The sequence below is a fragment of the Poecilia reticulata genome, chromosome 6 (assembly GCF_904066995.2).
Source record: "Poecilia reticulata chromosome 6, P_reticulata-male-v2, whole genome shotgun sequence".
Taxonomy (NCBI): Eukaryota; Metazoa; Chordata; class Actinopteri; order Cyprinodontiformes; family Poeciliidae; genus Poecilia; species Poecilia reticulata.
Window position 1 is genome coordinate 5,157,681 of NC_088835.1, and position 24,919 is coordinate 5,182,599.

The following is a 24,919-nucleotide window of genomic DNA, read 5'->3' on the forward strand; positions in this document are numbered from 1 at the left end:
ACATGAGAATGAAAAAAAAAACAGGCCGAGGTATTTACGTGTGATTTTTTTTTTTTTTTTTTTTTTTTTACAAAATAAGTTGTATAGGAAGCAGATCTTCCTCATAACACAAGAACATTTTTACAAAACAATCAAACCATCAATTTCTTCAACCAGTAAACAAAACAGGGACTACAGGTAGAGCAGTAGTCACATCCCTGGGATTTTTCCAAGTTTTCTTGCATTATAAATGCAAACTTCAACTTATTTGTAGTGAAAAGCAATAGTTACAAAGTGGAAGAACAAACTTTAGCTGTAGTTATGGTCTCTACAGTGTGTAGGGTTACACACTCACTTCTGTGTTTTTTCCGCTGCTTTTTGGTCGTCTTCATCTTCTGAGCTCTTTTCAGCATCAGAAAAGCTGTGCGGCTGTTGGTGAAGCCCCTGCAGACGGCGAGACAGAGACGATTATCTAAAACTTCTGTTGTATTGAATTCACACATTATATCGATAAAGGACAATGCAACAGCGTATGAGATATAATGAGTTACCATTCTTGTAGAATTTTTTCTGATCTTTCAGAAAAAGAGAGCATACTCTGACCACTCTGAATACAGGTTGAAGCTTTAGTCTTGCTACTGAAAATAAAGAATTCACAATATTTAAAAAAATTTCACGTTAAAAAAAATTTATTTTTATTATCACAAAAAAGTGAACATGTTATAATATTTTAGTATTTAGTATAATTTTTGCTCACTTTAACACATATGGCTATCTCTAGCTTAACTGTGCCATAATGTCGAGATTTGGTAACCTAATTGATGTTAGAAGTTAATGTTTTTTATTATTTTTTTAAAACATACACATTATAAAAATTAATCAAAACTATCAGAGATACATGAGGATACTAGTTAGGAACAGAAACTCCCAAGTTTTTCACTTGACCAGCCCAAACTGGTCAGTTGTTAGCACAATCTGGTCACATGCTATCTGCTAGCATGTGACCAGATCATGCTAACAATATTCCTCGGAATAATACTTAATAATTTACTACTTTCTGTAGCAAATGAGTGTTCATAAAAGAAGTCAGAGGAAGCGCAAACACTGTAAGCTATATTTTTTATATACATCTATGTCAGGTTTTTTCAAGCTGCCACCTAATTTAAACAAACATTTCCACAAAGTCTAACACTTAAAAAAAAATAAAATCTATGACTTTTTTTAAACAAAGGAACATGCCAGATGCAGAAATGTTGGCATTATTTTGGAAATTTCAGTTAGGGTAAAGTAATTTTACAAAAAATCGTACATTTCTTTCATGACTGAAATGTTCAGAAAGAATCTAACTTCACTTAAATGTGAAATGAACTCTGTTTTATTTCCTTTTTTAGTGCAACTGGTTTGGATCTCTGTGCCAAGTTCAATGATCAAAATTTCCTGATAAGGAGATTAGGCAATTCCACCCATCATATCAACAGAAGCTGCAAATGTGGGTAAAACTTTGTCAATATTCCAATAATGTCGAAAAAACACAATGTCTCAATAACAGTGTTTCCATTAAATAAGAAGCTTGATTAAAATCAAACGTGAATGAATTTGTTCACATGATAAGTCATTCAAAAACATGCTGCGCCATCATCCTCCAACTACTTCCTGTTGTCGTCTTCTTTGTGGTTTGCACCAGTGGCAACATCCGGTTGTTGATGACGTGACCCGTGTGATACAAAGAAAGTGTTTTTATTGCAGTTTTGTGGGGAAAAAAAACAATTACGATATGGCAAAAAGCCCCACCTCACCCTGGCACCAATTTCTTTTTTATCATAAAATGATTTGTTTTTTCAAAATTGCCACGTTTTCATTTAACAAATTTATTTTAGAAATGTGCAATTGTGTAATTATATGGTCAATGGAGTGAGTCATTGCATTTTATTACCTAGTAGAACTCCATAATGAATCTTGTTCTTCTTCTTTCACTTCTTCTTCTTTCTCATCAGCCTCCCAGGGCTGCCTTGGCTGAAGTTCAACCTGGGAGTGACATTACCGACATTACATGAATTTAACAAGTTCTTAGGCGATCTTGCTGCCAGTTGCCAGTGTGGGAGCGAGGATGCTAACATGACTATGTTCTGGTAATTGCCAGGATAGGTTCCTGGACTGCTGGGTTCAGGGGGTGAGGGGGGCTCTGCGCTCTTTGTGTTTTGCCTCAGAAACCCCTAGAAGCTTTTATCCTTCTCACCACTCTAATTGTGTGGCAGATACACACACACGCATCGACGAGGATTTTACAGATCTTAACCGGAGGTCTAAATAATTGTGGTAGGTACCTTAATATGCTGCACTGTTACCTTACATTACACACAATAACAGGCAATTACATTTAAATCAAAAGTTTGTTTTCATGTTAAATATTTAACGGATACATTTCACCCTCAGTAAGTTTTCCTACTCATGAAACTCTCAAGTGTAATTCAGACGAACAGCTTAACAGCTTCAGGTCCCGTTTTCTCTCCATCCGAGTGCGGAATTGTTCATCATCGCCTTTTGATGTGCACCTCAGCTCAGCGTCAACAGACTGGAGCCGACCACACCGGCAGCTGCAGCACATCAGCTGGCCCGACTGGGCTACCATGATGTACTGTGCTGAGCATGCTCCAAAGAAAAGATCCAACAAGAGGTAAGAGGAGGGGGGAGAAAAGAAAAAAACAGGACGACATTTCAGCCAGTGTGATAAATGACATCTGCTGGTGCTGAGCAACCTTCAGTCCCTCAGGGAAATAATCCTGGTTTTTAAAAGAATAAATTTAAAGATCAATCAGGGAGGGGGAGTGTAAGCTCTGAGGAAAAGGAGGGAGGTAGTGTGGGTTAAGTAAGATGTAAAAGGAACAGGTCTAAGAAAGTGGCTTTTAAATTTTCATTGACAGATAATATAGGCTGGTAAATCATTGTTTTTACCTACCAGTCGGCTACAAAACACAACAGGCCATTTTCACAATTAAAGTGGATTTGGGAAAACTACAGTTTACCTGTGGAGGTAAGTGTTGCTCTGTCACAGGATGACGCATAGGAGGAGAATCCTCAGAGAAGGTCATTGTCCAGAGTTCCTCCAGTGCTGACTTTGAGCAGAAAATGGTCAACAAATATATATGCATAATGCAGTACATAGTAACAAACATAACTTGCCTATCTGTAGTGTGGGTTCTATTCATTTGGAACTTATAAATAAGTTTTTCCCACACAGGAAAGCTGGTGAATCAATAGAGAAATTAAATATTTAACTCCATTTGAAAGCTTGCACTTGAATTTAATGCAGATTTTTTTTCTTATCTACACAAATTCAAAATACACCTCGAAGTTACATGTATGCTAAGGGCGCACCGATTACGATTTTCTAGCTGACTTTAGAAAGCCTGACCTGCTGATTCTGAATTTTTTTGGTCTGAAAAGTTGTTAAACAGTGACAAAATTTTTGAGTTCTAAATAGCAGAGTGACATGCAAAAAATTGTATGTATATTTTCCTGCCATTTGTGACGTCAATGGGAAACGTTTCTTATGCATTTCGCTTTGAGAGAGTTCCAACCAAGCCTCCCTGTTTCCATCTGGGCTGTCGTTTTTATATTTAACCATATTTTGTATTTCAGCTTGTTGACGGAGCTGCAGCACATGGTGATTGCATAACGTAATCAACCAGATGGTTTGAGTCCTTTGCGGCAGCCTATGGTTTACCTCTTCATCCCATTTAAAGCCCAAGTAATCTTAAATATGCAACTTTGTATTTTTTGGCAACTTGTTCCTACATTTTTGGACAGACGTTTGTGTTCTAAATTGGCAAATCAGTGGATGCATGTTTACATTGTTTCATCCACCCAAAAAAAGTCCAAAATGTTACCTGCGCAAATATATCATCATTTGTTGGACTGACGAATATATATTGGGAAAAATCTGACATATCGCCGAACCTTAGTATCGGCCGGTCACCGATCTAGAAAATGTAACAAAATCGGGGGCAATTAACCGGTGTACCTTATGGTGTAAATGTGGCTGGGTTTTTGACCAGTCGTCAGACCTGAATTCTTAAGCACGGTTCAGAGTCTATGTACAGGTCAGAGGTAAACACAAACTTGCGTACCTCATCGACGACAAATTCCTCCACGTCCAGCTCCTCTAAGGTGTCGTCCTCTCCTGAGTCAGGGCGCGTGAAGGCAGCGAGGGTGGATGCAAGCCTCCTCCTCAGAGCGCAGCCCCTCCAAAACGCCTAGAGGTACACACAGAAAAGGGGGAAAAAAAAGTCTGAACACTGTCTATGAATCACGGCCCCAAACGTAAATACTGCATGTTATCCCATTAGAGAGATAAAACATGTTAGACCCTATTTTAATTGCTGAACGTTCTGCTTTCTGAACTCTGCATGACTCCATGTTGCTCTGAGACAAATGGAGCTCCAGCGCTCCCCTAAATCCTCCAATTCCCAACAGAGCTGGGGAGGCAAGGGGTGGTAGGAGGGGGGGCACGCTTCGCTTTAAGCCGAACCTCGCAGGAATTCTAGAGCTCTTACTACCGCACGTCGCTGGAATCTGATTAATCACTCCGTACCCATCCAACACACACACACCCCTAAATACTGTTCCTTTACCTCTCCTACCCCCGCTTTCTCCTCTGGAGAATCCTAAAGGACTCATCAAACACTTCTTGTGCTGAGAGAGGATATCAGAGAGGTGGCGAGTAGCATGTTTTTTCAGATCGGCAGCGCTCAGTTAAGTGAAGAGGATTAGCCAAGTAAACGTCCCGAACACACTGGGGGCCAGCAGATTGATGATCGAGGATGTGTAGGTATAGATTCATAAATCCAAAGTGTGAAAGTGGCTTCAGAGCCGGCCATTATTTACAAATCCACAGGTCTCTTTATACCCTCCTAAAACATTTCAGAGGCTTTGCAGGTTGGTTGAGTTTGATTGAAAATATATCGCCTCACAAAAGTGCTCTTGGATATCCACAAACTTATTGAACTCAAAGTGTGTTTTCTTGGAGTTTTATGTAGTGGACAAACACAAAGCAGAAGGAAAATCAGTCATTGCTGTCACTGTTTTAATTAAAAGCTGACCAACGAAGACCGAGGGCGGACATAAAGATATGGAGACATTTTAACTAGATGCATTATAAAACACAATGTCGAGCTGAGTCAGAGCACTGTGCGATCCGTCATCTGAAATTATGGCACATCTGCTAACCCATCATCCACGTAGACCTACAGGCAGAGGAGCCAAGAAGGCAAAGTAACTCTGCAGAGATTCGCAACAAATACCAATCAATATCAGTATCTAGATCGATATCTAGTCCTAATGAAGAAATATTAAGAAATGTAGATAGCAGGTGGACTATGGGGCTATCTGCACAGAAGGGACCAACACTGACATTGTGCAGAAAACGTCACGCTTTGTGGAAGTTTTCTTCGGCAGGGACAGAACTTTTGGGAAGATGGATGGAACTGTGGGACTTATGGATGTTATTTTTTCCTCCTCGTGATGCATTAACAAATAATTCATACTGGCAGACATGAACCAAGGACTAAACGTGAAAAAAGCTAAACATGGACTGAAATCGAGAAGGCCAGAGCTGAAGGAACAAGTCAGCAGTTGGGTACATAAAGAACGTTCTGCTGGTGTCCTGATAATCTGCTTTGCCTTGTCAGATCTTCCTACCATACTGCGTCTAGATAGCTGCGTCTATCAGTCGGTACTACCTTAGGAAACTGCTGAAACTGTTGAGGCTTGTGAACGGTGGTTAAATCTCCACGTCCTGGTAGTTGCCAAGGAGATGAATGATGGTTAATGGTTTAGCTATTTGTGGGCGGTTTTACTTAACTCAATTGAAGTTTGAATGCAAATATAGAGTGCAAGAAGCAAGAATACTTATGCATGGCACTACTCACTTTCTCAAATGAGGCTGACATCACAAAATCTTCAGGGGGACTAACATTTCGTTTGTGGTCCTAAAGTTTAAAAATGATTCCGTGAAGCTACACTTTGACTCTTGGCCAGGAAGGTTTTACCTGTATAACAGTTGCTGCGTGGTTTTCACAAGTGGCGTTCATGTTATTAACGGAAAGCTCAAACAACGGCTTTTCTGCTTCTCCTCTAATATCCGAGGCTTCGGCATGTCCACATTTCTCCCCGGATGTCCTCTGCATTCTCTGAACCACAGTGGAAACACTGCTCAAATGACAATAGAAACAACACACAAGGTAAGTAACATCGCACTGACCACCTTTCAAAACTGATTTTTCTTTTGGTTTGAAGCAGAAATATGGAGTGAAGAACTCATGAGAGACTAGGCTTGTCCTGAGCCAGGGCTCATACCAAAGATATATTACCCTCGCAAAGATAGCAGAGTGTTAATGATAAGGCGGTGTGTTAAAATGAAGGAGATCTTCAACATCTCTCACTGTAAATCAACTAGAAGAGGCTCCAATGATGACAAATGGCCTGCAGCAGAAACTAATAAAAAGGTTCAGCTGCAATGAAGCAAATGAGATAAAAATGTGATGTGTTTGCTTTGTTCCAGCTGTGTTCAGTTTTGTACCATTAAAGTAAATCACATACGGTCATGTAAAAAAATTCTAACACCCTGCAGCAGCCTGTGTGGTTTTATTCACTTTTTTGAACATATGGATATTTAAGTTAGACTTTAGTGACACGGAATTGTCATGAAAGTAAGTCATGTAGATGAACAGCCAAAACACAGAGAAATATATTTCAAAGGGCCCCATTGTGATTCCTTTTAAAAACGTTAGGGTGGGTCTATGGGTTACACAAAATATGTTCAACTTTTTTTTTTTTTTTACACAAAATCATTCTGAGATAATGAGGTTTCATTATCAATTCTTCTTATTTTGAGCTTCTTTCAGAATGAGTGTTGCTGGCCACGCCCCCCCCCCAACTCAATATTTCTACTTTATACACATCAAAATAGAAGCAGATTGATGCGCAGATTGATGCGCAATTGATCCGACCATAAATCTTTGACCTGGAGTCAAAATCTACTAATAATAAAGATGAGTGCTTTGCAGTAACAAAGCCGGCTGGCTGGTTGTGATGTCATAATCGGGAGGTTTTTGAAACAGCACGATTTCCAGACATGTTGACTTATTGCCACAAAATGGCTGGATACATATTTTTAGCTCTTGGATTGTTTCTAGAATCAACAGAGACCCAAACTGAAGTACAAACACGATCAAAAAGTAAATTTTGTTTAACAGTTCCCCTTTAAAAAATATATATTTATTATTTATATATTTCTTTTCGGCTGCACAGTGGCGCAGTTGGTAGAGCTGTTGCCTTGCAGCACGAAGGTTCTGGGTTCGATTCCCGGCCCCGGTCTTTCTGCATGGAGTTTGCATGTTCTCCCTGTGTATGCGTGGGTTTTCTCCGGGTACTCCGGTTTCCTCCCACAGTCCAAAAACATGACTGTTAGGTTAATTGGCCTTTCCAAATTGCCCCTAGGTGTGAGTGTGTGTGTGCATGGTTGTGTGTCTCTGTGTTGCCCTGCAACATACTGGCGACCTGACAAGGGTGAACCCCGCCTCTCGCCCGGAACGTTAGCTGGAGATAGGCACCAGCAACCCTCCCGACCCCACTGAGGGACAAGAGTGAAAGAAAATGGATGGATGGATATTTCTTTTCAAGTTTGGATTAATACCCATTTTAATTTTCCACTCAAAGTAGCAGAAATTACATACTGGAATTCAGACCAGGAACGCATAATAAGAACATGGTTACTCATTATTTTTGATGGAGTGTTGCCCTCAGACTTTTGGTCTGCTCTTGGCTGTCGATGTAAGAATGGCAAGACTGATGGAAAACTCTCTCAGTTTCACCATGGTAAAACTGAACAAGTTTCCTTAAGCCTTTAGAGAGGAGATTGTAGCAGAGTATGACTGGTAAGGAATTTCAAGATGTCTCAAAAAAGTTTGAGCTGGAGCGTAACGTAAAGGTAGACCATGAAAGCAGACCAGAAGATGCCGGAGGAACTCTCCAAAAGCATTCCGTGCTACTGTCGATACAAAAGTGTATGCCTACTCAGGCATCATGGGTGTAATGTGCAAGATGGACACCAGAGATGATGGCATATTTGCCATAAACTAAATACTAAATAACTAAAACTAAATTCCATGTAAAAGAACCCTATGCTACCTGTGAAGCACGGAGCTGTAAGAGTCATGGATTGGAGAAGCTTTGTGGCTGTCTCACCATTTGATATAACACTCAATCAAATCTATTGTGTTTTACAGTGTTCTTGAGGAAACCTGAGACAATTTCCACCAAACAAATTCAATCTGAAGGAGTACTGTACCCTACACTTAGCAGCACATACCCAAGATTGATTGACAGCACTAAGGCCATTCTCCTGGCTCTGATTGGTTGTTTCTGACCATGACCGGTTGCTTTTCTTAAGACGGAAATAATAGCTCAGATTACCTGTCTTGTATTATGGTGTAACAATATAGTGATATTAACAAATATGTAAAAAACTTTTTCTTTTTATAAATGTTACATCCTGCAGCTTTAAATCAAATGGTTTTTGGTAAACTGGGTAGAACTTCCTTAAACAGATGTAAACATTAGGTAAATTACTTTTTACTGTCCAGGTCGTCTGGTCCCATGTCCAAACTGGTGGAGGTTCTTTCTCCATTTGTAGGGAGAAAGTCAACAAAACCTCTGGCAACATTTGACTCCGTTGTCGACCTCTGACCTGTTGTAACACTTCCAAATGTATCCTGTGGGCTCTTTTCATCTGGCGTGTCCTCAGTACATCCGGGTTCGTTTCTGCTCAGGTTGTCAGGAGGTCGTATGGCAGCAGACTCGGTTTTCAAGGAATCTGTGAGCTTTCCCTGACTTCTACCATCCATGCCCGGGGGTTTCTCGGGCCTTGCTTGGCCTGCAGACACAGTGATGCCACCGTATTCATGAGCAAATCTCTGGTCCTCGGCTAGCTGCAAAGCCTGAGTAAAGTGATGGCAGCAGTTTTTCATAGCATCCAGAGAAGATGAAGCCTTTCTGTAAAAAAAACAACAACACACAAACAAAGGAAAACATTTTAAAATGTATATAAATGTATGTTTATTTTAGCTTCTAAGAAAAACCCTCTGAATTTCACTTAGATATTTTAGTAAATCTTATTGCTCAAGTCATTTATTAAAGTGTAAAAACATAACCTTACCTTCCTTTTATTACATTTAAAGCAGTCCTTCACTATTTCGATTTAGCATGATTTAGTGGATGCAAGCGTACCAGAGACGGCTCCAGAAACAGGAAGCGGATTATAGCGCAAGGCATTCTGGGTCGATAGAACCAAAACAAACGTGTGAGTCTAGCACTAGAGGGAGAAAATGCTCGTGGACTTTTCCAAAGACAAAAGAGAAACCCTACAACTGCTAAAATCTGAAACCACTCCATTTTTTGTTTACGTTTTATGAAATGTCTTCTTCAGAGGTTTTCATGTCATTTCATTCAGTAGTTCTTGGTATAGCGCCACCACAGGCGAGGAGGGGAACAGTTTTTTCAATTAGTTTGGATCCTTTGACTGAGTGCAGTAAGAAAGAGAACATTAGCTGAAAATGTAACAATATGCCACCCTTTCACCTTACCATCATATGACCTAACAATGATGTACTACATTATTCAAACACTCTTTCTGCGCTAGTGAAGAGCCACTCACTTCAGTGTGCTGAATGTTGGAATCCACCATGCTTATTTTAGACCCACATAAAAAATTTCTGATACGGAATAAATCCAGTAATGAATTTATTACATGTTTGTAGCATTGTAGTGACGTGTAAATCACTCTTTTAAAAGCTTCTTCCGCCAGTAATGTGAGGTTAAATGTGTGATCACATTCACAGGTAAGTGTGGGTGTATTTCAGAGAAGACAAAAGACTTTCCTGCCTGCTCTGCATGAGTTCCGGTTGAGAATGTTTCTTTCATTGAGAGGATTAACCTTCTACAAAGCCTCCTCAATGGAAACGTAATGAATCTATTAGCAATGCTTTGCTCTGTTGCTCCACTCCCCTCCCCTGAATTCAACCCCGAGGCGGCAGACACACTCTCTGTCTGGAAGGTCGTTGGTGTTAAGGCGGATAGCTTCTTCTCTACAAAGGTTTGGCTCTTCATTCCCAGTTGGACAAGCGAGAACAGAGTCAGGGGGTCGTGGAAGACTGTGACCCCAAAGAGCCTTCTTCCTTGTACCTGCTGGTTCACTCCAAGGTCACCATTGGGGACACACAACATGGATAGCAAGAAAGCAGAATACTGGAAAAAATTAAGAGACCACTGGAAAATGAGTTTCTCTGATTTTACTTTTTCTACTATAGGTATATGTTTGAGTAAAATTTATATTGTTCTTTTATTCTATGAACTACTGACAACATCTCTCTGAAATTCCAAGCAAAATTGTAGTATTTATTAGCAGAAAATGAGAAATGGTCAAAATAAAACAATTAAAAATGCAGTGCTTTCAGACCTCAAATAATGCAAAGAAAACAAGTTCACATTCATCTAGAAATAACCATACTAACGTTTTAACTCAGGAAGAGTTCAGATATTAATATTTGGTGGAATAACCAGGAGATTTTCAATAGGCTTTATTTTTTTCCAGAGCTATATATACAAAAAAATGTCCAGTTCTTTACCTGGACATTTTTATATATTGAAAGGTATATTGAAATCCTTTCACCTGACAGCACCTTGCAACATTATTCATACCACTTTGCCATGTGTTGCCATGCTACAAAACTAGAGAGAGTTTGAAATGTATCTGAAAATTTTAACGCGTTAATATTACAAAACGCAGATTAATCGCACTTCCTATTTTGACCTAAAAGTCTCTCTCCAGCGGACGGTTACCCAGTTCCCGGCAGCGCTTTATGGCTCACTGGGAGCGACGAATGACAGAGAGAGGTGGAAGTTTTCCGCAACAGCAGACAGCAACAAAAGTTGAACAATTTTCAACTTTCTTGTGTACGTGTACGAGCTCCAAGTTTTATAGGCACAAATTCTGTCAGTTGCTTGGCTGGATGAGGACAAGCAACTGTTGCCTCATCATACAAGTTAAAAAAATGAATGGAAAGGGCCCCTTCTAAATGAACATTTACAACAAAACGAATTCCTTTAAACTTTCCTGAACATAAAAACCTGGAAAACAGAGACTTTTCAGACAAGTTTGGTTAGCGACAGTAAAACTTTTTTTAATGTCCCATACAGTGGTGGTTTTTGATATGGGCTTTATGTTGCAGTTGCCCAGGGTGGCATGAAAAAGGGTGGGACACCCAAGAAGTAGCAAAAAAAAAAAAATATATATATATATATATATATATATATATATATATATATATATATATATATATATATATATATATATATATATATATATACATACACACACATACATATATAAATCTTTCAGTGAAGGTAACTGAAAGATTTCAGTTACCTTCAGGTAACTGTTCCAAGCTTGAACTTTGAAATAAATCCCTGCAAACAAGAACTCTCACAATTTGATCCATACTGTGTTGTTTGTGAATTACAAAAAAATGTACCACTGCTGAAACTATTATTATTACAAACTCAACATCGTAACACAAGCTGTATTCAACTCAATCGAAGATATACCACAGCTTCATACCTTACAGTCACCATTGAACTGGCGTGTGGCACCGCTCTCACCTCCCCTAAGCTTCAGTCTGACACAAGGTCAGGTCAGAGGTTAAATGGCTGTGTCGGCTCATGCAAAGCCCCCCAAAATGGCTCATTGTTCAGAGGCCAGAGGGGTAGAGAGTACCCAGTGAGGGGTGGATATGTGGGGGGAGAACCACACTGCCCCCCCGAGCCATAGGAGTCCTCGGCGTGACCCGTTCCAGTGGTCGCTGCCACGTTTCATCTTTTGAGCGACATAATTCAGAGAGGTCAAGAAGATAAGCAGAAAGCTGACCGCCGCTTTAAGTGCTGGTGGTCCCCGTGGCGCAAGGGGCTTCAACACTGAAGGACTTGTGAAAATAGATGGACGTTGTCTTTAGGCTCACCACGCCTTGTGTATCAGACATAACAAGGAGAGAGGAAGCATTGCTCGCTGCTTGATGTCAGACGGGTTGATCGGCTCAAGATAAAACAAAGTGGTGTGCAAATGCCTGTCAACAGACGAGACAACTGTTGTGTATTATCTTTTGTTATTTGATCATTTTTTTCCACTTTAATTCTATTTGCATATGACTAGTCAAACTAAATGCTCTGGCTGGTAAAGAAAAGTATATGCTTGATTTGGGACTGGGACTGAACTGGAACACACTATGAATAATACAACTTTAATTAGCCGTTAGTCCGTAAAACACGGGAAAAGCATCACCACCAAAGTACATCACTAATAAAAAAGGGTTAGTGTTAGTCTTGTGGTTTATTCAGACCAAACTTTGCATCTTACAAAGTCCTGAGGTCAAATTTTTCATAAATCAAAGAAGGCCTTGAATAAATTTAGGATGTACTTTCTTTTTAGCCAAAACTTCATTCCTATAAACAGCTTTCAGCTGTATTCTGACAATCCAGTACTATCAAAAGCAAATGAGCAATTTCTATTTTACTTAATGAATTGTTTAGCTAAATCTCTGCATCAAAAACAGTAAAATGGTAACTGATGGGAAATGGATTGTAGCATCACATGGACAGTGTCAACTTCGTGTCAAACGGTCTCGTCTGCTCTTACCTGAACTCCCTGCTGAGTCGCTGTTGTAAATCCTGAGTTTGTTGAAGCTGCAGCTGACAGAGCATGAGGAAGCTGTCGGTGGCCAAGCTAAGAGAGGAGAGTGTCTGCTGGCCGTCCGCGGCCTTCAGGCCAGCAACTGCTTTCTGCAATCTGAACCTGAAAAGAAAAACAAAACATGTCAGCTTTACTCTGCTTTCAAGCTGCTTTCAACTTCTACGTTCATCAGGAAGATTTTTAATATTATTTTATAGTTGTTTGACTAAGAAAAAAGAACATTCTCTTTCTCAAGGGAGTCCTGGTCAAGTGGCAGCAACAAAAGGGACAAAAGAAGCACCGAATGATGTGAGTGAAAAGCATAAGAAGCTGCATTTCCATTACAAGTGTGTGCAAAACCTTTCCAATATTCCGATAAAGTCTAAAAAACTACATTTTTCGCAATTGTGGCATTTCCATTAAATAATAAACGCAATTAAAATCGCACCTGATTAAGTTGGTTCACTCGAAAAACATTCCACGCTCTGATCCTCCAACCACTTCCTGTCATCTTCTTTGTCTTTTCTGCCAGTAGTAACATCTAGTTGTTGATCATGTGACTCATGTGATGCAAAAAAAAGTGTTTCCATTGCAGTTTTGCGAAATAACACAAATTTTGATCCGGCTGAAATAACACCTCATGCAAGAGCCAAAAAGTTTTATTGAAAAAAATTAATTGAATAGGCGTGTTTCCATTTAGCAAATGTATTTTCAGAATGGTCAATGGAAAAGCAGCTACTGGTGAACCTCAGAGAAGAGAGGCAGGCTGAGTCAAACATCTCAAAAATCTTTTGTATACAATTGCTCCCTCACAAACAAGAGTAAGCTTAGGTTTATACACTTTTCTCATTCCAGATTTGAAAAAATTATATATAAATTACATAAACATGTAGCATTGTCCTTAGACTAGAGGGAGGAATCGCATGTGAAAGAGGTAACTGTAGCCTGAGGCAAAGGATGTGCAGGCAGAACAGAAATCTCTAGAATCTGCCCAAGAAGTAGGCTCAGAGCTCAAAGCAACTAAAAACTGACCAAATGTGGTCAGTGATCAGTGGGAAAATACAGAGCTGGGAACGCTGCAGGACACCGGGGAATAGCAACAATAAAACCTGCACAAAAAATGCACTAAAATATTTTACTGCATCAGGACTTGAGCTCTTGCCAAAATGATTATCAACAGCACCACACAACTTTAAGTCTTCCCTCGTCTCTCGGTGACAGATGACAAAATACTTGATCTACATGTTTAGACGTGTAGATGAGTTTATCCCAAAGGGCAAATAAATGTTATCGTAACTCATGGCATCCAAGTATTTTCAAAAAAGTTGCTATGGATGGTGATGCTGTAGGCAGGAAGGACTTCTGGCAGCAGTCAGTCTTGCAACGAATCTGAATAGGCCTGACTGAAGACTGCTGCTGTATGAAGCAACATGTCCTGAATGACATCAGTGGTTGAATTTTATGGAGCATCATGTTTAAAGGGACTTTTTGAGTTCCTAGTATACAGTAAACTGCCTGCAGTAGATGACTTTGGTGGTGTTATTTAACATTAATCCAGATTAGCAGGCTGCTAAAGCTCACAGCTGCTCTGAGAGGAGCCAAGAGTAAAGTGGACGTCTACTGTCTTTAAAGGCCAGCTCTAAAAACAAAACTGCTCACAATCCCGCCTTCTTCTCTGCTACGATACATCTTCTTCCAGTCAGCAGAGCCTGTCAAGAAAGCTGACGGGCCTCTAGATAAATCGGTTTCCTGAAGAAGTAAGTTGCTTTTTCTTTTCGCCGTTAGCACATTTAGCAGAGCATACGCAAGGTTGATTGACAGTGTCAAGACCCTCCACCTGGGTTTGATTGGTTGTCTGTGGTCAGGAGATGGCAATAGCAGCTCAGGGAGAAGGTGGAGGACATCGACCTTTTTACAGATTATCTGTCTCAAACACTGTCATGACACGGTAACAGTTTTAACAAATATTTAAAAAATATATATATAAAAGTTACATACTGGAACTTTACGAACTCATGATCAACTAAGATATGAGGGAGTATTTATGCTAGACAAATGTAATAATTATTGAATAGTGAATTAAAGTAAGAAAAAACAAACATTCAAAAAGTCAGCGTTGTATATATTTTGTAGCATTATCAGTGGGTTTGCAAAGGGGGTCCCAAACCCAGAAGCTAATGCTGTTTGGGGTTGCCATGACATGGAAAAGTTTGGGAATCCCTGAACTAACCTTTAGCTTCCTCTGCACATTATTTGTCAGGTTCAAGTCAGGATTCTGGTCAGGCCATTTCTAAACGTTAGTATGACATTAGAAATATGTTAGCAAAAGTGAAAGGCAAGTCAAAACATAAATCTGCCAGGGGTGTAAATAATTACAGGCCTAACTGTAGAGTAGATCAGCAGGAGATTCTATGATCTTGACATTTTAAGCTCAAGCACAGACAGTGAGCATGTGCTATTTTAGCAACGCTCCCACACAACTCTGACAGAAAGACGAGACCGCAGAAGACGAGATGTGTGTTTACTGTCAGGGAAGTTCCAGTGTGTATGAGGTCCGCTGGGTCTCTCTCTTCGTAAAAACGGGGATTAGATTCCAGCCCTGCGGGCATGTAGTCTGGGCCGTTGTCGTCAAACAAAGCCTCAAACCCAAAATATGACCTTTCGGGTTGTTTCATGACCTCATTAGGGTAAGGGATTGTAATTTGATCAGAAATGTACACCTCTGTTTCACACTGGTGAGAAAAATATGGAAGAGACTGTAAGTTCTAACGCAGTTTGCTCTCGTTCTTTCGTGGTTTTTCCCCAGCAAATTTGGGCAACAAGACTGTACTTCATTCAGTGAAGACTTCCTCCAAATGTTTCTTAAAGTGCTGCTGATTAATCAGTGTTTTCATCATCATCATCTACATCTCCTACACCCTGGGCTGCCAACAGGGTCTGTAACTCTTAGCGCCTGCCTTTTGCTGCTTTAATTTAGCTAATGTTATCACTGGCTTGCGATGAAAGGGTGAAGGTTTGGGAGAGGAAATTCTGAGGTTTACTATCTTAGATGGCAGGTAAGGTTAAGCAAAGTTCACATTAATGTAACTTTACATTAATGTAAAGTTTAAGTTAGGTGTTAAGAAGGAAAAGTTTGAGGGTTACTCTGGTCAGAGAAATACTGAAGTATAACCTACAAATACTAAAGTACAATTTATTTAAAATGATCAGGACTTGAGACAACTGACATGTTCATGTCATTTTTATTAAATTCAAGTCAAGTTTCAAGTCTTTCACCCAAAAGACTTGAAACTAGACGTCTTAGACTAGACGTAAGACTGTCTGAGTCAGTCAATAATACTGGATCGCTGTAGGTTCAGAGTTCAGCTGTTCAATTGTCATGAAGTTCTTTAACTTATTCATAATGTGTCAAATAATATAAAAGTGCTTTTTACTTTATTATTGTTATTCGTTGTTAATAGTTCTTGTGATCATTTTGTCCGTTTACTGCACCGTAAGCAGCTTGACAACTTTCTTCTCTCCTCTGAATCAAAACATTTTGAAGATTATTTTATATATTTTTATAAATTTATACTTTTTTTTTTTTTTTTTTGCTTTGCCACCCCTATGTAAAAAAAATTTTAGGGGGTGCGCCACTGAGATAAATTACAGCATAATGAGAAACATGCCATGTAGCGAGTCAATTACACAAAAGGTGTAATAAACTTGACAGGACGTTATTTTATTATATTTAATAAGACAAAATTGTCTTTATTATGAAGCAGGAAGCCTAACGATGGAAGAAAAATATGCTGGAGATATATGAAAGAGATTTTGTTGTGAGATGACCAGAAGGCATTAAATACAGCATTTAGTTAGAGATATTTTAGAAGCAATGATTCCATTGACCATATAATTGCACAATATGACTTTAAAAAAATTAATTCCCTTAATAGAAACATGCCAATAAAAAAAAAACACCAAACTTTTTATGCAATTAAATGCAATTAAACATGAAACCAGATAGAATGCGATGGAAACACTTTTTGTAACACACAAGAAGACAACAGGAAGTAGTTTCAGGATGATGACACTGCATGTTTTTTAATGACTTATTGTGTGACCAAACTTATTCACTTGTGATGTTGACAAAGTTTTGCGCACATTTGTAGTGGAAACATAGCTAGTCTGCTCATTGTTAAGAAGCTACTGCTAATGCGAACAAATCGCTAAGGACCATTATAAACCAGCAGTCCGCAACAGACTGGTAAATCAAACGCACCTAAAGGCCTAATGAACATTTAACACTGGAACTGGAAGACATTCTAAGTATCCAAAATAAACATATTCTAATTAGTAATATTCATATCATTTTGGCACATCAGTATAACTCTCCATAACTAACACACAAAGACATTTTCATTTTAAATCAACTCCTTGAAACTGTTGTAAACATCTGTAAAATATTTAGCAGCTGTAAATTAATGAACAAATTAATGATCAAAGATAATTGACCTGTCTGTTGTACCAACGTTTTGGGAATTATACACACTTGGTGTGGGGCTTCACTACACACAGATGTGTGTGTGTGTGTGAGGGGAACCTCACAGTAATCTAATGGGGCAGGCGGGATCACATGTTTAATCCTGGGAAGAGAACAGGAAGGCCTATGTTCTCCTGGAATGTTTACACTAAATCAGCCAATAGAAGAATTTGATAGACAAATATCGGCTTTTCGGTGGCACGCTCTTTGGACGCCGTTCAAGGCAACTGGCGTTTCAGAGAACAGGAAGCTGGAACTTTTTCTCAAAGAATTCATTTAAATGCGAGAGCAAAAAAATGTGACACAGTATGCAGCAAAAACAGCTATTGAGTCAATACATTTAGCTTAAGAGACCAGCAGTGGTTGGTGTGTTTAATGTTGTAAAGTATAAACTATGAGACATACTGACACATAAAAAAAACAACATCTCTTTCTATCCATCTATTAAAACTTCAGCTTACTTCCAATCAGTCTCCTGCTGAAGAGGATTCCCTGTCAAGTGAACTTCCTGTAGAAACACACATCCCTCCAGATTTTCACACACATTTTGTAACTCTGAGGAGGAAAAACACGGACATTTACATTTAAATTTAAACACAATGTTAACATTACATACACACATCATGGGAATTCACAATTCTCAATATTTAGCAGATCCTCAAGGGAACTTCCCGACTCTGATCAAGCACACCAGAACAACTTAACAAGTAGATATTTGAAAAACAACTAAGGATTGCAATGCCATCATTTTTAAATAACCGAATCAGTACAGTAACCAAACTAAAAAATGACACAAACAACACACTCACTGTTTACCCAAGAAAAAGTTTTACCTGACAGGCAGTTGAATCTCAGATCCAAATGTTTCAGAGACACAAAGTCAGTCACGGAGGGCAGCTGGGTTATTCTACAAAACATAGAGAATTACAGTCATTTCACAATAGATTCCTTCCATAAGTGCATGTATGTTTAAAGGCTTCGTGTCCAGTGTAGATATTACATGCGACAAAGGAGTTGCAGCAGAACAAATACGAGTTAGAAATGAAGAAAACAAACGATGAACCTGTTTTGTGCGACAGAGAGATGCAGGAGCAGAGGAAGCCAGCAGCCAGCGAGGTCGTGCAGGGAAGAGATGTTGTTATCGTCCAGAAGCAGCTCTCTGAGGAGAACCTGGTTGTTCAGGCTGGGGGGCTGACAGAGAAACAAGCTGTCAGTTCACTCCAGCTACACTGCGAGGTTAGACTAACTTTACACTGCTGCTGCTGCTGGTCCAGCAGCGACTGGCCGACCCCATCCATCAATGTCAGTTGCTTTAGTCCTGCTGTGGTTACTGTCATCGGCACAGGCTCCAACTGAGGAGGCTCTCCCAGTCCGTCTGCTGAAAGGCAGGCTAGGTCTTTATTTTTGGCACTTTACTTTCCTGTAACTGCCGTGGATTTAACCTCAATTACAGAGAAAAAACCTGTTAATGAAAAAGCTTCCCATCCCCAATTTTCATGTCTAGTCAAAGGGACCTTCCCTTAAATGTGTATACTTTAAAAAATGTGGAGCTGTACACCACTTATTTTATATAATATGGCCAATTGGAGGAGCATATGTTCATGTATACTCGCCTAATTGGCCAGATCATTAACTTCAGATTCAGTTTTATGCAGATAACATTCAGCTGTACTGCTCCTTTCTGTTTTTCAAAATACATTTTCTCAGCACCTACAAGAAGTAACAAGCAGGTCAGACTCTTTAACTTGGCCATCAAGCCAAATTTAAGTTTTTTTTAACAATCTGTGTCTCTTGAAAGTCATTTAAAACAAAATTGTCCAAAACAGTCAAGAACTATTTCCAAATTTAAAAGGTTGGTTTCAAACAGGAATTTTAGATGTTGATTTATGGATTTATTTCCACTCCTCTCTTCTACTGTATCACCTGTATCAATTTTTTTTTTTTTTTTTAAAGGCCCTTTATCACCTTCAGCTTGTCCAACAACTCGGCAGCAAGAGTCTAAACCAGAACAAACAGAAGAGCACACACTCTTGTTTTAACATATTTGCACTGTTTACCTTTTCATTTTAGAATCCATTTTAAAGACTAATACTGGTTTTAACATCCAGGGCCCTGCTAAGTTACTGAATTGTTAAAAAAGACTAAGACTTGAGCTGCAAGTCTTGTGGACTTGGCCCACAAGCAAAAAACTACTCATGCTCCCGAGGAACGGGTTTATAAGTCGGAGGAGGCCGCTCTTTCCAGACCTCCTCTTTTTTAAAGTTGTCTTCAAAATCTTGACTTTTTAAAAAAGCAGCTGAGGACATTTTTATTCAAAAGTGCCTTCTCTTGAGATTTTTTATCACTTATTTTGATCACCTGGGGGTTTTTTTTTTACCTCAGTAAGGCTGTTAGACCTTAGATCCAGAGTGTGGAGAAGAGCATTGTTCTCCAGACCCTCAACGTTCGCCAGATGGTTGTGGGAACAGTCCAGGTGGTGGAGAGTATAAACATCCTTAAGGCCTTTGGTACTAATCAGCTGGTTGTGGTCCACTAACAGCCTCTGCAGCCTCCTCATAGACTCCAGACCAGCTAGAAAAAAAAAATTAGAAGCTAATTGTGCAGGCAGAAGCTCAGGAAGAGCGAAAAGAACCTGACTTTCCCGTCTTCGGGGCAGTGTAAAAGAAGGGAAATCCTGCCCTCTTGTGGAAGTTTCTCTTGTTCTCACCGATGCGAGTGATGGAGTTGTGAGACAAGTCGAGAACATCCAAACTATGAGCGTCGTTTAAACCGCGGATGGAAGTCAGCTTGTTGTGGGCGAGCCGGAGAACTCTCAAACTGCCCATGTTTTCAAAGTCCAAGAAGGAGATCTCATTTTCCTGCAATCAAATGGTCAAACACAGCTTTTACACAAAACGCTTGACTCATTTGGTGTGTATTTTGATGACTAGAGTCTATGTTCACCCCTAAATCCATATAGCAGAGCTCCTGCAGCTGGCTGATGCCCTCCAAAGACCGGAGACCGCAGCGTCTGAGGGTGAGGGACTGCAGTCGGTCACACTGGGCGAGAGTAGACAGGCTGCAGGACGCCAGGTCTTCTAAAGTCACTGTGGTGACCTGACAGAGAGGATGACACATTTCAGGGCTTCAGCTAGCATAAACTTCAGCGCACATCTGCTAAAGCCTGAAGCATGCACTTGGATATTAATTGGTCCTATTTGACTTAAGATGTCAGCATCACTGTTACCTCTAGGAGGGACTTTGTGCCTGTGGACTCAAGCAGGATGTGTGGACAAAGAGGGACCAGCGCGCTAAGTCCATCTGCCCTCCTCGTCGTCCTCTGGCTCTGGGAGGAACCTCTCTCCTTCCTCTTGTTCTGGAGGGACAATTCGGACCAGGACACACAGTGTTCCATCCAAGACAACCTTTTCAGCTCCGTGTGCTCAGGAAGGGAAGCGGGCAGAGAGCAGGAAGAGGCAGAAGGCTGTGACTCTGGATGTATTTGGCCAACAGTTTGTAATGCGGAGGTGTCTGAGATGTTGTCGTCTGGGTGACGGAGCGGGGCGGCTTCACAGATGCTGCGTTTTGCTGTGGCCTCACTAGGTATTGGATCAGGTATTAGGGAGGCCCGCTGACCAGTTCTGCCTGACTTCTGTGATTCTGAAACGTAATTTTCTCCTTTGTTCTCTTCCAGACAATTGCCACTAATCGGCTGCAGATCTGTTTTTGCATCAACGTCTCCTACATCTTCAGTTGTTTTCACCTGTTGGTCTTTTTCAGCTCTGTCCACTTCCTCACCTTTTGTCCCATGGTCTTTCATCAGGTTGTCATCTTTCTCCACAGGATCCTTCAACTCTTCCTGTATCTTCTCTTCATCCTCTGTTTTTTCCAAATCTTCTTCTCTGTTCTCTCGTTCATATTCTTTCCTTCCCTTCATTTCTTGCTGAACTTTGGTTTCATGTTCTGTGTTTCTTTGCTCCTCTCCTCCGCTCTGTGTAAAGGTCTCTAACCTCTGTACGATCTCTTTGCCTCTTCCCGTCTCCTCTTTCTTTCTTAAAAGGAGCTCACTTTCTAAACAAAGACTCTTCCAGTTATCCATCTTTCTCTTATCTTCACTTTCTCTGTGTGGCATTTCATTCTCTAAAATTTTCCTGTCTTCTCTTTCTTGGTCTTCCTCTTCCTTCCTCATTTCTTCTTGATTCACCCCAACGTCATAAAGGGAACTAATTCTTAAATCTTCCTCTAGTCTCGTTTCTTCATCGTCCTTCTCTTGTATTGTGTTCAGTTCATCCTTACATGTTACCTGATCCCTGTTTCTCTCTTCCTCCTCCGTTATCTTCTTTCCAATTACCATAAAACATCTCTTCTCTTCCGTTTTTGTTTCCTCTTCCTTCTTTTCCCTCTGTCCCTGTGCTTCCAGTTGTCTCATTTCTTCCTTCTCCCTCCTTCTTCTGTCTTCCTCAGTGTTTTTGTCCTGTTTCCGTTTTCTGTTTTCAGCTTCCTCATGTTTCCTCGTCTCTTCCGCCACTCTCCTCTCTCTTTCTTTTTGAAGCCTCACTTCGATGCCTCTTTGGTTTTCCTCTCGTCTTTTCCTTTGGTCCTCCTCTTCCTTTTTTCTCCTCTCTTCCTTCTCCCTTATCTTTGCTTCCTCGTCCAATTTTCCTCTTTTCTCTTCTACAATCATCATCCTCTCTTTCTCCACTTGCTTTTTGAAGTTACAGAGGAGCTCCTGGTAAAGAAGCAGTGGTTATTCAATTTGCAAAGTGAATGGTGAGGTTTAGGTTAGTTGAATTAAACTACATTCTTTGGCACCTTGGTACACATAAAAAACCTTAAAATAAAATCTTCAAAACAGCAGCATGTGTGTCCTGCAGACTGACCTGGTGAAGCTGCAGCTCCTGTTCAAGTTTCTCCTGAACGTTTCTCTTCCTGAGCTCAAGTTCCATCTGCTGAAACTGTGGACACCAGGCGTTATTAAAAAAATATCAAACATCCGTTTGCTAATGTCAAAGTCAAAAACCAACAATCTGCATCAGGTTACAGATTTTCTACACTGGCAGTGTTACCAACATCCATCTTTACTCTACATGATGAGACTGAAGCTGAGCGTGTCCGCTGTGGCTTACCTGTTCAGCCTCTGTGATCCTCCTCAGCTCTTCCTGGAAGTCCATCTCTCTCTGCTGCCTTTGCTCTGTTTCCTGCAGCTGCTCTTGGTGAGGTTTCTCCCGCTCTGGCCGACAGGCGCCGACGTTCAATGGAAAATCTTTCTCAGTCTCTGTTTTATCGTCTGTGAAAAGTCCATTAAATGTTCAGTGTTGTAAAAATAAATTTAATAGATTCCCTTTTGTGCATTTTTTTTTGTCACGTGTACATGCTTCAGTTCATCACAGCAAATGTTTTAAATCAAAGATCACATCCCGAAAAATATCTGCATAATCTGTAAAATCAGGGGGTTTTTTTGTTGTTTTTATTACATATGCATGGATTAAATGGTGAAAACCAAACCAACTTGCCCCCTAAGCCTAATTAACTAGCTGTGCCACAAACCATCATTTGCAATAACTGACCAACAGTCTTGTACAAGAGGAACTTAGTCTTCTGTGCAGAACTGTTGTAATTCAGCAGCATGGAATGAATTTTCCACATGGCCACCCAAAACCAAAGCCTAAGAAATGGAGTGGGAATCCTTTCCTTTCGTTAATGCCTTTATTTCTCATCTGCTTTTGAAGGTCTGTAGATGTGCTGCTTTCTGAGACGCTTCTGTTTACTTGTTGTCAGAGAAGCTCTGTTTGTGGGATTTCTTGCTTCTAACAGGGGTGGCAACAATCAAAACAGCAGTAAACTGGCTTGTAAAATATTGTTCTCATGATCAACTGGATCAATGTATATAGATATTCTTATTTATGTTTTGCTTTGTGTAATAAGTATGGAAAAGGATTAGGGCCACTGAGAATAAAATAAACTTGACTCACAACATTCTAACACTAATCCTTTTTTTTGTTGAAAATTGTAACTTTTTTCTCAGAATTCTGAGAAAAAAGGTTAAACTTTTTTTTTTTTGGCCCTAATTCTCTTCTGTACATCGGGAATATACAGCTTCATCTAGGAAATGCACTGCACTGTATCCAATTTTGTAAAATGTTGTCTGTCTGCAGATGGTGAAGATTAATAGTTTTAGCCCATCAGCTCAAATATATATTATATCAAATATGTACATTTCCATAATATCTGGATGCTCTGATAAAGATTCAATCTTCGTTTTAGGCCTGCTGGTTCTGTACAGTCTGACATCAGTAAGGGAGCTAAAAAAAGGACATTGGTGACCTCTTGTGGACAATTGTGTTAATCGTTCACAAGATTATTAACTGAACCAAAAATGCACATTATAATTTGATCAGGAATAAGTGCTTCTGATTTTTCCGCCTTGTCCGGATCGTAATACCTCATCTGAAATATATTAAATATGAGGGTTTACTGAAAAACCATGTCTGCCACAACATTACAGTAAGTCTTCCCCCAAAAAAAGACCATTAATGAATTTCTTCCTAACTATACCTTGGAGCTCATCGAGGATCAGTTTCTCACAGGCTGCTGCTCGGCTTTTTGAAGTCTCAAAGTAGCTGATCAGGGAAGGTGGAATATCATCCTGGAATCAAATAGCTTGTTTAGTCGCATGCTGTCTTCTCTTCACAATGTGTAAATCTGACTGGGTTCAAAGTCAACTTGACAGATATTTCTAACAAAAACTCATCTGCTGTTGAAAACTTCTGCACTTCAGTACTGATTTTTTATTATCCCACTTTAAGTTTAACTTATTTGAACTGTATCTGATAGACTAATGTAGTGTAAGGAAAATAACAAATGGCTTAGCGTTTTTATTTCTTTCTTACAAATGGAAATCTGAAGATGCAAGAGAATTAATACTGCCCATATATATAAATGCCAGAAAATTAATGTCCATGCCACCTTTTCATGGACATTAAAGGTCCATGAAAAGGTCCAATATTTGAAATATTTGAAATATTTTAAGATTTCAAAATATCACATGAAATCTTAAAAAGTATCTTGTGTCAGAAAAGCGAACAATTTCAAGGGGTGTGAATACTTTAGCGAGTTTCTTCACTTAGGTAAACATTCAACAAGCCTGCTGTGCCCATATCAGACTCACCAGCTCGCTGTTGTAGTTGCCCGGATTTCCTTTAGTTTTATTCGTATTAAGCCTTAGTAAGTTAGCTTCACATACGTCCTTGTTCTCCGTCATAGTAATAAAATGGCCTTACGTAATTACCACTTTTCGTACTTGTCTTGTGTACAGTTAGTAGTAAGCTATCGAAAAATAGTCCCCAGCTATACTACGAAGAAGATAGCTGAACGAACATGACCTGCATTCAGTGTTGAGGCGGTTTCCATGGAAATGACGCTGCGAGCTGCGTCGCTTCACGTTACGGTCCAAAGTGGAAGTGGAAATGGTCTTGAAAATAGCTTGAGGGGAAATGTATACTTGTCCTGCAACAAATATCTGAACATGCTGCTTTAGTATATAGTGAATTACAGGTGGGCACCTTAATAACGGAGACGGGCTTGAGGCGTATTATTTTATTCATGTTTGCTTGCTTGTTTCCCTTTCCATCCAGTGATTTAGATTTTTGCATTGTTTGTTT

The 24,919-nt window shown here is 39.8% G+C and overlaps 1 protein-coding gene across 6 annotated transcripts in view; it reads right to left on the bottom strand.

Annotated features, from left to right (window-relative positions):
• Positions 1–24,681, bottom strand: part of lrriq1 (leucine-rich repeats and IQ motif containing 1) — a 44,979-nt gene extending 20,298 nt beyond the window's left edge. For 4 of the 6 annotated variants that reach the window (XM_008410864.3, XM_008410865.2, XM_081607699.1 and 1 more), the window contains exons 1-19: positions 24,427–24,681; positions 23,814–23,904; positions 22,385–22,545; positions 22,139–22,213; positions 20,506–21,987; positions 20,223–20,375; positions 19,987–20,137; positions 19,657–19,850; positions 18,343–18,470; positions 18,113–18,186; positions 17,741–17,834; positions 12,725–12,880; positions 8,608–9,030; positions 6,027–6,186; positions 4,107–4,232; positions 3,003–3,092; positions 1,913–2,004; positions 531–617; positions 335–423 (exon numbers count right to left, since the gene is read on the bottom strand). In XM_008410864.3, coding sequence (XP_008409086.2) covers positions 335–423; positions 531–617; positions 1,913–2,004; positions 3,003–3,092; positions 4,107–4,232; positions 6,027–6,186; positions 8,608–9,030; positions 12,725–12,880; positions 17,741–17,834; positions 18,113–18,186; positions 18,343–18,470; positions 19,657–19,850; positions 19,987–20,137; positions 20,223–20,375; positions 20,506–21,987; positions 22,139–22,213; positions 22,385–22,545; positions 23,814–23,904; positions 24,427–24,519 — 3,919 coding nt within the window. In that variant the 5' untranslated portion in view covers positions 24,520–24,681. The remainder of the gene's footprint in view (positions 1–334; positions 424–530; positions 618–1,912; positions 2,005–3,002; positions 3,093–4,106; positions 4,233–6,026; positions 6,187–8,607; positions 9,031–12,724; positions 12,881–17,740; positions 17,835–18,112; positions 18,187–18,342; positions 18,471–19,656; positions 19,851–19,986; positions 20,138–20,222; positions 20,376–20,505; positions 21,988–22,138; positions 22,214–22,384; positions 22,546–23,813; positions 23,905–24,426) is intronic. The other 2 variants (XM_008410866.3, XM_008410867.2) reach the window with 1 other exon arrangement.
• Between the last annotated feature and the right edge of the window lie 238 nt (positions 24,682–24,919).